This window comes from Euwallacea fornicatus, chromosome 23, assembly GCF_040115645.1.
Source record: "Euwallacea fornicatus isolate EFF26 chromosome 23, ASM4011564v1, whole genome shotgun sequence".
NCBI lineage: Eukaryota > Metazoa > Arthropoda > Insecta > Coleoptera > Curculionidae > Euwallacea > Euwallacea fornicatus.
In genome coordinates, this window is record NC_089563.1 from 162,611 (window position 1) to 176,458 (window position 13,848).

The 13,848-nt window shown below is 35.1% G+C and overlaps 1 protein-coding gene across 1 annotated transcript in view; it reads left to right on the forward strand.

The window, feature by feature from the left end:
• The window catches only part of LOC136346446 (restin homolog), an 89,197-nt gene that overhangs the window by 25,980 nt on the left and 49,369 nt on the right, over positions 1 to 13,848 (forward strand). The window contains exons 2-5 of the mRNA XM_066295603.1: positions 1,948 to 4,123; positions 4,176 to 4,439; positions 6,590 to 7,181; positions 7,234 to 7,367. Of these exons, the coding sequence (XP_066151700.1) occupies positions 1,948 to 4,123; positions 4,176 to 4,439; positions 6,590 to 7,181; positions 7,234 to 7,367 (3,166 nt within the window). The remainder of the gene's footprint in view (positions 1 to 1,947; positions 4,124 to 4,175; positions 4,440 to 6,589; positions 7,182 to 7,233; positions 7,368 to 13,848) is intronic.

Consider the following 13,848-nt stretch of genomic DNA (forward strand, 5'->3'; position numbering starts at 1 on the left):
TAGCACTTTCGAAGGTCATAACCTTCATAAGGTTGAAGTTAGACTGAAACAACAGTGGGCTGAAGTAATTCTATAGGAATTCTATGAAAATGGTTTTCAACCCCAGTTTTCATTAAACGTTTGGCTTGGACTTATGACTGACTGGTTATATTTAGGAGTGTAATTTTATTCCCAGAAATGGAACGAGATTTTTTAAAAATTTAAGAGATTCAAAAGTTGAACTTTTAGTCGCTCAATTAAAATTAATAATGAAAATTGTGAAAATCTACTGGACGTTACTAGTTCTGTGTAAAGTTCTCACAGATCTGCTTCGTGGGCACAACCTTTAGATATTCGACCTGAAATATTGTTATTGTAAGACGAAAATTTTGATTAAATTGGCATTTTTTGGAAAGTAACTAAAAAAATTGTTTTTATTTCGACACCCTAATTTTTCTCCAAGGAATATCCCCTTAAAGTTGTGCCCTATGTCTAAAAAAACTCCCTGTATGAGATGTCGGAAAAAGAAAAATTGTTGTATTTCAAACATGAAAGATATGCTCTATGAAAAATTCTTATAATTGCAACGTGCATTCAACCTTATACCAAAATACAGGGTGTTTTATTTGAAATAAGAAAGTTGTCATTTGTGCATGGAAATTACAACACTGTCTCTACAAGGATATTGGAAAAATTATATTGATAGGACATTGAAGAATTTTTATATTAAATTTTTTTTTACTTCTTTAGTTTCTAAGATAAGGGGTTAATCAGCGTTTAAACGTGACACCCATGCATATATCGACTGATTCTAGATAAATGAAACAACAAGCAAATATATAAAAATAGAAATTTATTTTAAAAAACCTTAAATAAAGTCTTTTTTACTTTCGTCGGTTCAACTTTTTATGCAATAAATTTTTTTCAAGATCACTTTTACCTGTCTTCTAGGGACAACTATGTTTTTTCAGATAGTATACCCACTATTTTTGAACCCTCAAATTTTTCATTTGACAGTAAAAATGTTTTTACTGGAAACATTTTTTGCTAAAAGTGGTAAAATTCATAATTATACGAGATAAAAAAATAAACGCTTTATTAGACTTTATTAAGGTATTTGAGAAATTTTATTTATGATGTAGTAGATTTTACATTATTATAGAAGAACTCATTCACACAAATGTTCGAAATGGTGCCCTGTTGTTCAAGGCACTTGACAATTCGGTTTAGAAATGATTGTGTGGCATTTGCTAGCATTTCAGGTGTGATGTTTGGACAAGCGTTCGTGATCCGAATTTTCATGTTTTCGCCAGAACTTGGCACTCCATCATAAACGATATATTTCAAATAAGCCACAAAAAAAATATGTGAAGTCAAATCCGGTGGTCGGGCTGGCCACTAAAATGTAGTACCACGCCCAATCTACTACAGTGGAAAATGTTCATTTAAGACTTCTTTGACATTCTGGCACAATGGGCAGGACGGCCATCGTGTTCAAACTACATTTTCACCCTTCGCTCCAACTTAATTTCTTCAAGAAAGCGTTGCAAATCTTTTAGCAAAAAATCCGATACTTCTATGCTTTGAGATTTCCATCAATGAACTATGGCTTAATCAAATGTATATCTAAAATAACACACCAAATATTCAATGATTGCTATCTTTCCACTTCACGCAAGCAATGCGGATTCTCAATCGACTAATAATACATGTTGTGGTGGTTCACTTGATTGTGCTTTATGAAGTTTGATTCATCGGGAAATAGTACATTTAGAAAAAAAATGGAATTTTCGCGGACTCTTCTTTATGCCCAAGTACAAAAAGTCACGCAATTTGAAAATATTTGCTTGTCTAATTTATCTACAATCATCCGGTAAGAATGTTGTCGTCAAGCACGTATTGAAGGAAAACATTCACTATTAACCAACTATGATTCTCTTTATTTCACTCTTATATCATTTGTTCCAGGCTTGTCGAATCCCCACTTTTGGCCTCCGGAATCCGCAAATCGAAACCAGGAGCATCGAATTGAAATCTCCATTATCTAGTGAAACTCAAATCAGTAAACTCCATGTAGGCAGGTCAGTTCAACATGGAGACAAACACGGATTTCTCAAATATGTCGGAAGAGTTCATTTTGCCGAAGGCGTATGGTGTGGAATAGAACTCACTGATGCTTTGGGCAAACATGATGGAACCATCAAAGGAGTGCGATATTTTTCCTGTTCGCAACAAAGGGGATTAATGGCCCCCGTGTCTAAAGTCGCTCTTACAAAAAGTAACTCTGAAGCTGCAGGTGATAATTCTTCAGGTCCTTATTCCATATTATGCTTGAATTCGGTGCCAGCAAACAGCAGTTTGGACGAAAAACGGAGTGCATTTAGACCTGTTGAAAATAATTTGAGTTATGCTCAGAACAGCTGGAAGACAAATTTTAATGGAGGAGAGCACGTAAATGATTTTCGAAGGCATCTATTAGCAGAAAGGGACTTGAAAATTCCCTCAATAGATAGCTTTGATACAGTCGATGTAACTTATACGAGCAGTCAGACATCGAACAAAGCATACTCCATTGAAAACTTAACTAAGCTGCCATTCCAAGCACACACCAAAGATATTTCTTTATCCGCTGAGAATTTGAATCAACTGGAACCAAATCGGATATCGGAATATAAGGAAATCAGCCAGTGTGAGAAATATTGTGGAACTAAGCCAAAAAAACGAACGAATGATACTTTTTGCAGCAAAGCGCAAATTAACAAGTCCTGTGAAGATATCTTGAAGGAAACGACTAGAAAAAGAAGAAAATCGAACGTAGACCCTGCAGAGCAAACAGTATCGGGACAACATTCTACGCGGGTTCGTAGTGATCTTCATGCCGATCATAAACCTGAGATATTTCATGAGCTCGTTAAGCACAAATGCAGGAATACAGCAGGCACAGAAGAAGCTAGTAAGATTCGTAATACCTTAACATTGGAGAAACCAACGTCACTGCCACAACTACGCATTGTACATCAATTGCTCCCTTGCAGTACTCCTAGGAGTTCCTTTGCGGACCTAAGTAACTCTCAACCAATTCGTAGCCACGTTTTGGAGGATATTAAAAGAGCACATGTTGATATTGACAGTGAAAATAGCAAAAAGGATTCGTTGGATTGCGATGAATCTCTGGGAATCCTCACTCCCGAACAGATGTCTGACTTCAATCAGTTATCCTACGGTTTGGATTGGGATAAATTTGCCGAAGGATCCTCTCCAGATCGTGCAGAGCACTTTGAACAAAATCTATCCCCAATTAAACCAAATAATGAAGATTCCTCAAAATTGAAACCATCTTCTGAAGAAGTCCAAAGCCCTAACATGCGTCGTTCCACAGATAAACCGGAGATATTTCATGAGCTTATTAAGCACAAATGCAGAACTACAGGAGCTTCAGAAGAAGCTAGTAAAACCGTAACATTGGAAAAGCCAAGTTCCCTGCCACAACTACGAATAGTGCACCAATTACACTCTTGTAATACTTCTAGGAGTTCCTTTGGAGACTTAAGTAGCTCCCAACCTATTCGCAGTCACCTTTTGGAGGATATTAGAAGAGCACATGTTGATAATGACAGTGAAAACAGCAAAAGGGATTCCTTGGATTGCGATGAGTCTCTTGGGATCCTTACTCCGGAACAGATGTCCGATTTCAATCAGTTATCTTTCGGTTTGGATTGGGATAAATTTGTGGAGGACTCCTCTCCAGATCGTGCAGCGCACTTTGAACAAAACCGGTCCTCCATCAAACTAAATAACGAAGACTCGTCAAAGTTAAAACCTGAAGAAGTCCAAAGCCCCAATATAAATAGTTCCACAGATTACAGTCTAGGAATTATCGCTCCAGATCAAATGATTTCGGGGTTTACATTTCTGTCTGCTAATACAACAATGAACTGGGATTTGCCTCTAGATTCCGTAGCTGCCACTAAGGAGTACTCTTCTTTGAATAGATGTGAAGAAACTCCGTCTCCAGAGGAGTTGCCTTTGGATACAACTCCGATCGTCGAGTCTGAACCCTCAAAGACCGAACCAACAAAATCTAAGACTAGCAGCTTTATTACTAGTATAACTAGTATTACCAGTCTAGACACTGGGTATCAAGGTAAAAAATACCTGGTAAGATTCTGCTAGTTTACTGTATTATGAACTTATAGGTGACGGGGAAATGTCCCGACCTGCCAGCAGGGGAGCTGACAATTCTCCATTGACCAGAAGACCATATTCTCGAGCGCCTCCTCGCAAACCAGACCCAATGACGGATTCGGATTTTTACACCGAAAGTGATGCGGATAATCATGATGATAATCACTTGAAAGGTGATAGGAAAGCTCAAGTTATAGATGGGACACTGTATGGTGTTGATCCTCAAGCTGCAGCTGACATCTATGTTAATAATAGGGAGAATATGGATTCAAGTGGTAAGTAGGAAAATCATTAATTTCCAAGCAACTCTTCTAATTTCCATTTAACGGCGATATTTAAGACACTTTTTTGCTTCTTCAATCTTGCTGATTTCGTTAGAAAGTATTTTGGTGTCCTCCTAGGGAATTGCGTTAAAAAAGAACATCTGTTCACATTTAAATAGTATCATAACACATCAAAATAATAGTAAGGTCCCGTTTAATATTTAAAAGTTTTTGCCATATTTTGACGTCCAAGTTGGTTATACTTTTTGTAGACGCCCTGTAGAAATTATTAGGCAAAACGTGACTTTATACTAAAATTTAGAACTTTTTCAATATTCTGGCAAAAAGTTACAAAATAACTTTTCGTTTGTTGACAATTTACAATTCAGCGGCCATCTACTTCATATTAAACGCAGGATCCAAAAATGCAATAATATATAGAGTGTCCCATTTAAAATAAACAAATATCGACTTGTGGTACAACCAGAGATATGACGTCATTGAAAATAATTTAAACAAGGTCGCCTCAATATTCTTAACAAACTACTAAATTTTCGTCATTTGGCCACTCATGGTTTTCTCAAAACATCTAATGGCGGTTCCCGGTGGAATATTCTGTATTGTCTTGTATGTGTAAAATTGAAAAAAATATTTACTCGATATACAGAGTGAGTCGGGAGAATCGTGAGAACTTCGGGAGTATATTGTACATAAAAAATAAATGTAAAAAATTCAAATGTTGTTATCCAATCTTCATTTCTTTACAAGTTATAGTGCAAATAATTTTTTTTTAACTAGCGTTCGATTTACGATAAAAGTACCTTTGTTATTAGTGACATTGGTAATGATTTGACTCTTATTTTTATTTCAATTAATGTGTTCCAAATGCCAAATGTTTATTCAAATTTACAATATGCAAATTTTGCGCGACAGATTAAGCAACATTTAGACAAAAAATTCCCAGGGCTCTGGATTGGTCATGGTGGTCCTGTTAGCTAATTTCCAAGATCTCCAGGCCTCACATCATTGGACTATTGTTTGTTGGACTTAAAAATGAGGTGTACAGAGTAAAAGTGAAAACTCGAGATGCACTAATTAAACGTATTAGAAATGCTGCAGCTGGTATTAAAGGACATGAAAGTAGAAAATGTTCGTAAGTTAATGGAGGAATTTTCGGACATTTATTATCACAACATTGTGATTGTCAAAATGTTAATTTATGAAATTTCATATAAAGTTTGTGCCTTTTTTGAATTTTAAGTTTTAATTCTACTTGTCCTATAACTTGCAAACAAATGAAAATCGGATAACAATATTTGAGTTTTTTACATTTATTTTTCATGCACAATGCTTTTTGAAGGTTGGCACAATCTTTCCGACTCATCCTATATATGAAATTGTGAAAATATATATTAGTTTCTAAAATTTCAGTTGGTAAAAATGTAAAATATAAAACAGAAGACACTTGATTACTTGTATCTGAGTAAGAGATCAATTTCAGATATGTAAAGAAAAATAAATACTAGCGACCACCACTTAGAGTGATCACCAACACATTAAATTACCACAATTGTACAAAATACAATTTCAATTAAAAACAGGTTAAATTACATAGAACGATCAAGCACCAATCACTCATCTTAAATCTCAATATCTTTAGGAATCACGGCACGACCCATGTCAAAAAACTGTCATCCCTTAGTAACTGAGAAGATTAATTTTCAAAGTGTTTCTGACACTCTTTACATATTCACATTCTGTACACTTTAATTCTGTTGATTTACCTTTTCATAACAATTTTTGGCTAGATTTTGAAGAATTGTCCCTGAAACCTTAAAAAGCATTTTTGTCCAAGCCCTTGGCGAAGGGTGAATGTTATTCTCAGTTAGTTTTAACTCAGATGGTATGCAATTGCACGTCTTCCGCAACTTTTCGCGTGAAACGTATAGAATCTATGTAGAATAAAACTTCAAGTGTCCCAAACAAGTGCTTTGGAGTCTCAGTAAATAATAAACCGTTAGCAGGAATTTCTAAGAGTTACGAGGAAATTTGAAGAACATCATAGTTTTTTATTAGTAATTTTAGTGTTGCTTTAGAGTTACAAAAGAGCTTTTGGGATTTCACAAATTCTTTTTAATTTTTCTAATTTATTCAAATTTCAGGTGTATTCACTGACATCGAGTCTGGACTTCGCAATGACGAGGCAGACAATGGCAACGACTCCGAGCCAGAACGCAACAATAACAGAACCGCGAATGTTTCGCCATCAGACAGCACCAAGACTTTCTCCGAAAATAGCCAAAAAATTACCAAAGAATCACTTATAGATAAACCCTTGATCCAAACCGATATAGACGACAAAATGTCCGATAAAACAGTCAAAGAAAACCCAAAGAAGAGGACTGCCTCGAGTCCCGGATTATCCACTCCTTCTAGTCTGTCATCGCCTAGACGACTCAAAGATGAAAACCCCCCAAAGAAATATAAGTTACCAAACTGCAATGCGTCTAAAGTTAAGTCCAAAGTGTTCGATTCAAATCCTTGTTCGGTTGAAAAGAAGCAGGTGAAGAAGCCTGTTAACAAATGGGAACCGATCATGACAAAGATAACGAAAAATGAAAAGACTAAGACGAGTCTAAAGGAAATTAAGTCGAAAGTTTTCGAGAATTTGAATCTGGGCAGTACTCAAAAGAGCAACAATAACAGTGAAAAAAGTGCGAATAACTGGACAGTCGTCAATTTGAACAATAAAGTGTAAGTAAAAAGTAATATTTATATTTTTACATACCTTATGTTCTTTTTTCAGTGGACGTGTGCCAACAAGGGTGGCACATAACTCTTCACCCATGAAGGTATCATTGAGGGGCAACCGCCAAAACAGTAACAATAGTTCTTTAAGTGATCTCAGTACGTCTACATCGTTAACTAAGAAGCCTCCTGGTAAGTAAAATTTATGTTTTATGACTATGAGTCAATTATAAATCAATGTAATATTTGGAAATTATTTGTTGCTCAATATTAGAATGTACTTGCCAGAAGGAGGCAAAAATTAATTTTTTTGTTTGTCGAAGTCATTAATGCACTTTTTGTTGAAATATGAAAGGCCTGGGAAAAATATTTCTCTTAATAAGTAGATATTGGACAAATTTACAAAAATTCAGTGCAGGATTTTTATTATCAATAATTAACTATAATCTCGACTTTATGGCGAAGGAACAACTATTCATTCTTCCAATATTCTTAATAATTTTTACTGTTATGTGTCTTTTCTTGATCTCATGGTGAATCAATTAATCAGCAAAGTATGGCTTGATATCCATAATATTTACTGTGTTGATAAGACGCATAAATATAAGCTAAGTACAGCAAAATCTGAGCGATGCAGATTCGTTATTCTGTATAGGCCGCACTTGATTAAATGAATTATTGACTTTCGATATATTTTTTGGAAAAATAATTCATACTTGTTTGGAATACTTTCCTCAGAATAATTTTTTTATCGGTTTTAAGATAAGTAGTTCATTTCTTTATTCATATATCACAATACATAAGTATTTCCATTAATTAAACGTGCATTATACCCCTAATGTTATAACTGCTTTTTAAGATTTTAAAATATTACGTTCGAGTATCGTAGGACTTTCGCCACAGCGCATTCCTTAATACCAATTAATTATGAGATTTTGCTCTTAGTTTCCTATTCACAATTTATTGAAAAACGACGAAACTCAGATGAGTCATATGAAGACTCTGGTGGTGACGTCTCACGAATAAATACCTCCCTTTAGGCGAATTTCTTATTAAATCTTGTGTGGATTTGATATTTAACTAAACATTTCACGTTGGGTTATTGAGAAATGCCAGTAGAATATTCAATAGACACTGCAATTCGGTTTGCAGGACGTCAATGCATTAAAATAAGCCAGAATCAATTGTATTGGAGAACAAAAAATGCACATTAAGATGGTTTTCAATAAAATAAGATAGTAGGTAGCGTGAATCCCAATTGTTTCCAAGAATTTATTGTGATTTTCGTTATTTGAGTTTTATTATAAATGCAAAATTTCTATGACGTGAAAACGTGTTTTCCTCTATTTTAAGCTCTGTTTCATATAACTTTGATGTCTGGAAAATATCATATTTTGAGGAAAAATGTTCGTATTTCGAACTCTTTTCTGAAACCAGCGATGTAACTTTTTTTTATATGGAACTGTCAATAATTAAAAGAAAATAAAGTTTTGGTTGCGCAACTTCTGGATCCCTTTGCAATCCTTATTTAAAATGGTAATGGTGATTATAAAATCGCCTCTAACTTATTGAGGACAAAAAAAGTCAGCACTTTCTCTCAGATAAACCATTGTCACTACCAGTTTTGACGTGATACTCATTCTTTTCGGAAAGCTTCCATTTAATTTCTGACTAGATTGCTATGTCGCATTACGAACAGACAGCTTCTATAAGAAGAAAAAAGAATACCAGAATACTACGACTTATTACCCAAAATCTATATACGAGCATTAGATTTCTGAAATTAAAGCTTGTGTTTTTCATGAGAAATCACGATAATTAATTTTTTATGTGCAGCAGTGGTTCGTCTTGCTGGAAATTATAGTTAATTTCGTGAAAGAGTTGGATGGAATACTCTTAAGAGTTCTAACCCCTCAACAACCCAGAGGTGCGGCGCTTTTATTTAAATTAAAATTTTTTCCTAAAAAGAGTGTTGTTGAGGAAATTTTCTCGGCCACTTTTTGACTTTCTCCAGTATGGCCCTGGTGTCCGCAAAGTCACTTGCATATTCCCAAGTTTATAAATAAATTTATTTCTACGATATTACAACGTTAAAGTGCCATTTGATAGTGGAACATAATACAGGAGATATCCGTTTATGGAATACACAATTCGCTTCTTAAGAAAAAAAAACGATAAAATGAAAAAATTTAAGCTTTCCTGTGTGACCAGTTATTTGCTCTTCTGGGTAAAATTCGCAAGCTCCTCACTGAAAAGTTGAAATAAAATATTTTTGTTGGGTTTTCGCATCTGTAATACCTGAGAGATCCTGCCCAACTAAACACACAGAGGGTGGAGTTTCACTTCTGTTTGAACAGTATTTATGGTTTTTGTTTATTTAAGTGCTGAGGGTGACAGAAAGGGATTTTTTCGGATGAAACTTATTTAAGTTCCATTATGCCGTGGTGAAGTTATGAAAGCATCTAATAATTAAATGCAAGCAATGAAAGCTCATCAGCGAGTGCTGTGGAGGTTAGTTCAGGTTAGCTCTTCGCCTGGGGCCTAGGCGGCCATGGTACCCAGGACGTCGCCAAGACAAATGAAACACGAGGACTTCCACTATGCCGGCAGTTGTTTTCTCCAGTCGCCCATCCATCGCGGTGCGCCGCGCTTGGCCTTTTAATTATTGTTTATCGTGACGCACCGAAACCGGTAACGTGCGACAAACGAACGTCGACCCTGATGAAGGGACCCCGAAGGACCGAAATCGCGCGGTAGGAGGCGTGCGGTCAAGCCGGTTAATTTTAGCGAGTTTATTTTGATTAGGATGCGTTTTGATGGTGTTCATTGATTGTGCGAAGTAGCTGCTTCCTTTGGATTTCTGCCGGACTTAAGAGGTTCTTGTTTTTGTTCAATAAAATAGAAACGTCGAGTAAAATTGATTCAAATTTTCATTTAGCCACGACAGACACCGTGAACCATTTTCTAGTGCTAATTTTCGCGTTTTTAATAACTGGGAATTTTCATTAAATCATTCGAAGATACTAATGAGGAGTTTGTTCCACGTTTTTGTGTGAATGCTAAAATTACGAATGGATTATTGCCAACAATGGATAGCGGCCATAGATAATACCCATGTTTAGAGACTCATTACTGAAACGAGTTTACGATATTCATATGAGTACGTAAACAAATTGCATGTTTGAACCTCTCATTAGTTTCCGTGTGTACTTTGGTAATGCGTGAAACATATTTAAAATTATAAATTTGAGATTGCAGTTAGTGGTAAATTCTAAGTTTATGGCAGAATGAGGTTTGTCGCTTTCTGCCACATTGTGGGTATAGCAATATCGTTCTCCTTTAAAAGCTTTGACCAGGTTTTTTTTTTTTTTTCATAGTGGTAATCTCGAAATGAAGTGGGATTTTTACAGAAGTTTATTACTTGAAGTCTATTATGGAATACTGCGTTTACCTTTATGGTAATAATCAGTCAAAACCGGAATGTTGACTTCATAAATGTTTACAATGTTCATTATTGCTGCAAGATAGTTAACATGAAAAATAGTTTCGTCATGTGGTTTTTTTTTTTGTATCGTGAATGGCTGGAAAAAAATCATTAGATCCTCCAATGAAATGCTCCAAATTAATTGCAATTGCATAAGTCGCAACTATCGTTTCTTTTGGTTACTTAATTTGAATCTCACTTCTCTGTTTTGAAAAATAATTATCCGAATTACCTCAGCACCACTAGACTTTCCATTTTTGCAATAGCGCCATTATTTTCGCGCGGTTTCCCTAAGGTTATTGCCTACACTTTTCCTTAAAAGAAACAAAGCATAACAATAATTTGCAATTCAATTCGACTTCACAAGATTATCTAGGGATTACGCTTTTCTACCAACTGATTTTCACCCACTATTACATTGTAAAAAAAGGTGTAATTGGCGCCAGATATGTAAATCTAATATTTTGCTTTGTGAATTTTTTTTTACCGGATTCATGAGCACAAACCAAATATCATAGCCATAATTAAACGGTTCAATGTCATGACGTAATTTTTATTCAACCAACACAATTTTATTGCTATTGTGAAATTGAGAACGGGTTTGGTAAATGGTGCTAAACGAGCTTGATTTGTTCATGTACAGGGTGTCGCATATTTGAGTCTCAACACGGGGATCTCGGAAACCGTAGGAGGTACAGAGTCGGTTAAATCGAGACGAACTTGCGTCCCTGTAAGAGGAATGGTTTTGCCTTTTTAATGTTTTAAAAATTCCGATTACTTCCGGAGATATTCGGAGAAAACCTAGAATTACTATTTTCTACCTGAAATTTCCTAAAAACGTGAAAAGGGAGAACGTGTTCTTAAGGCACCCTTTTCCGCGCTACAACTTGAAAATAGTTTTTCGAAGGTACGACGTTTCGGTTTTTCAATACCATCATCAACTTTCTTGCTCGACTGGGGACCTCACCGTTTTTCTACGAATTCGGCTAATCATTTAAAATTGAAAAGCAACCATGTGTTACACTTGCCGATTTGCGACGTCTAGATCAAAAATATTCTGTGTATTTACTTTTGTTATTTGTGTTCATTTCAGAAAGGAAAAAAAAGTTTTTCTTGAAAATTACGTTTTCAATTCCTTTAGTGTTCAATCAGTAGCATATTGGCCTTTATAAAATTAATTTGAAGACGCCTTTTGAATGTATAAATAATCGGAATGTTTGAAATATAGTCTCAAAATCCTGAAAATGAATATTTCTTTATCTAGACGTCACGAATCGGCGAATGTGGCACATGGTTGGTTTTCAATTGTAAATATCTAGCCGAATTCCTAAAAAAAAACGGTCAGATTCCTATTTGAGAAATAAAGGTGATGATGGTATTGAAAAACCGAAACGCCGTACTCCGAAAAACTATTTTCACGTGGCAGCGCGGGAAAAGTGCCCTAACAAAGCGTTCTCCATTTTCATGTTTCTATGTAATTCAAGACAGAAAAAAGCAATTTTAGGTTTTTCCGGATATCTTCAAAATTAAACGGAATTTTAAAAAAATTAAAAAGCGAAATAAGTCGCTTGTAATGATACAATTTTACCTTCATTTAATCGACTTTCTGTCTCCTACAGTTTCCGGGATCCCCGTGTTGAGAGTAGAATGTGGGGCACCCTGTACATAATTGATTTATGCTACATACTATAAGATGTGCTAAAACAAATAAACGTTTTTTTGAAAAATACTTGACTTAAATCTTATATTTAAGGGCAAAATTAGATTAATGATATGCGCTATTATTATGCAGGAAAATGCCTGAATGCAAAGTGGTTGGCGGAAATTACAGATTACTTTATGTATACGTATAAAGCCTCTTTCATTTCATTGGCACTGACCTGAATACGTGCATTCAGTCTTGATCGCTTAAATAGAACAGAGCAAAGCACTACAATAGGGCTTGTAGATATCTACATTTTAAGGTATTTTTGTTATGATGGAAGAAAGTGTTCATTGCTTTTAAATTTGCCATCAGTCCAGACTCCTTATACCGTCAATGAAACACAAAGTAATTAACTTTCGTAGTATTTCAATCAACTTCTCCAAATGCCGAAGGTGTCTATTTTAAGCCACATAAGGTTTGATTCCACTTGAGAATAAATAGAATACCACTGTTTCATGCCCATCTTAATTGACATTAAATAATTAGTAGCTTCGTTAAGATCTGATACAAGAACTTAACGAAGACATAATTAACGAAACAGAGGTGTTCCTTAGCCATACTGTTTAAACGTTTGGGTTATCCAATTAGCTGAGCCACTTGGCTGGTTCTGCTTCAAAAATACAATTTCTAAACGGTCCAAAGGACTAATCGAAAGTACCGATTTAGTAATTGAAATCAACACATAAAAGAAAAGTTTTGATTCTGCGGAATTTCACGTTTCATTACTGCCTTCATGTTTCTAGTTTAGGTAGCATTGAAGCGGAATCTGAACAGATAAATGAGATGTATAAGGCAGGTTGCTTCGCAGCAATGCCACTCACAAATTCCTTTTACGGTACTTGTAAACATGATTTTCATTCAAACTCAGTCCAATTAACTTTAAAGTTAATAGTTAGGAACCGTGATTTGAATAAGCTGTAGTTGGACTGTAATAATATTATTTTGCATTGATATCAACTATTTTCTTATTCAGATTTGTAGGCACCGAGATTTTTGAAAGTCGACGATTAGATCGATTTCCAAAAATTTACGCCTGATAAGTCTTAAAATTTAAATTATCCTTTTCTTAAGGTTTTTGATTAAATGATGTACAAAAGTAATTTTGGAACATAGTCATTCAGAGTACCTATTGAACAGGTGCCTAAAAACACAATATAAAAGTGTCGTTAATGGCGTGCGAAATTTCAGCTTTGTCTTACCTAACCTTCTTTTAGGATTTATTATATTTACAGGGTGTACGTTTTACGAGCTCAACCATGGGGATCTCGGTTATTTGAAGAGATACGAGGTCGGTTAAATTGGGGCAAAGTTGCGCATTTTCGAGCTCTGTAAGGTGCCTTTTGAAGAATTATAAAATTCCCATTACTTCCGGAAATATCCGGGAAAATAGGAAATTTCGAAAAAAGGTTTTTATTTTTTTCTGGACTCATTTGAAGAGATAATTGAAAATGGCTGGCACATTTCCGTAGTCACTTTTACTCTTC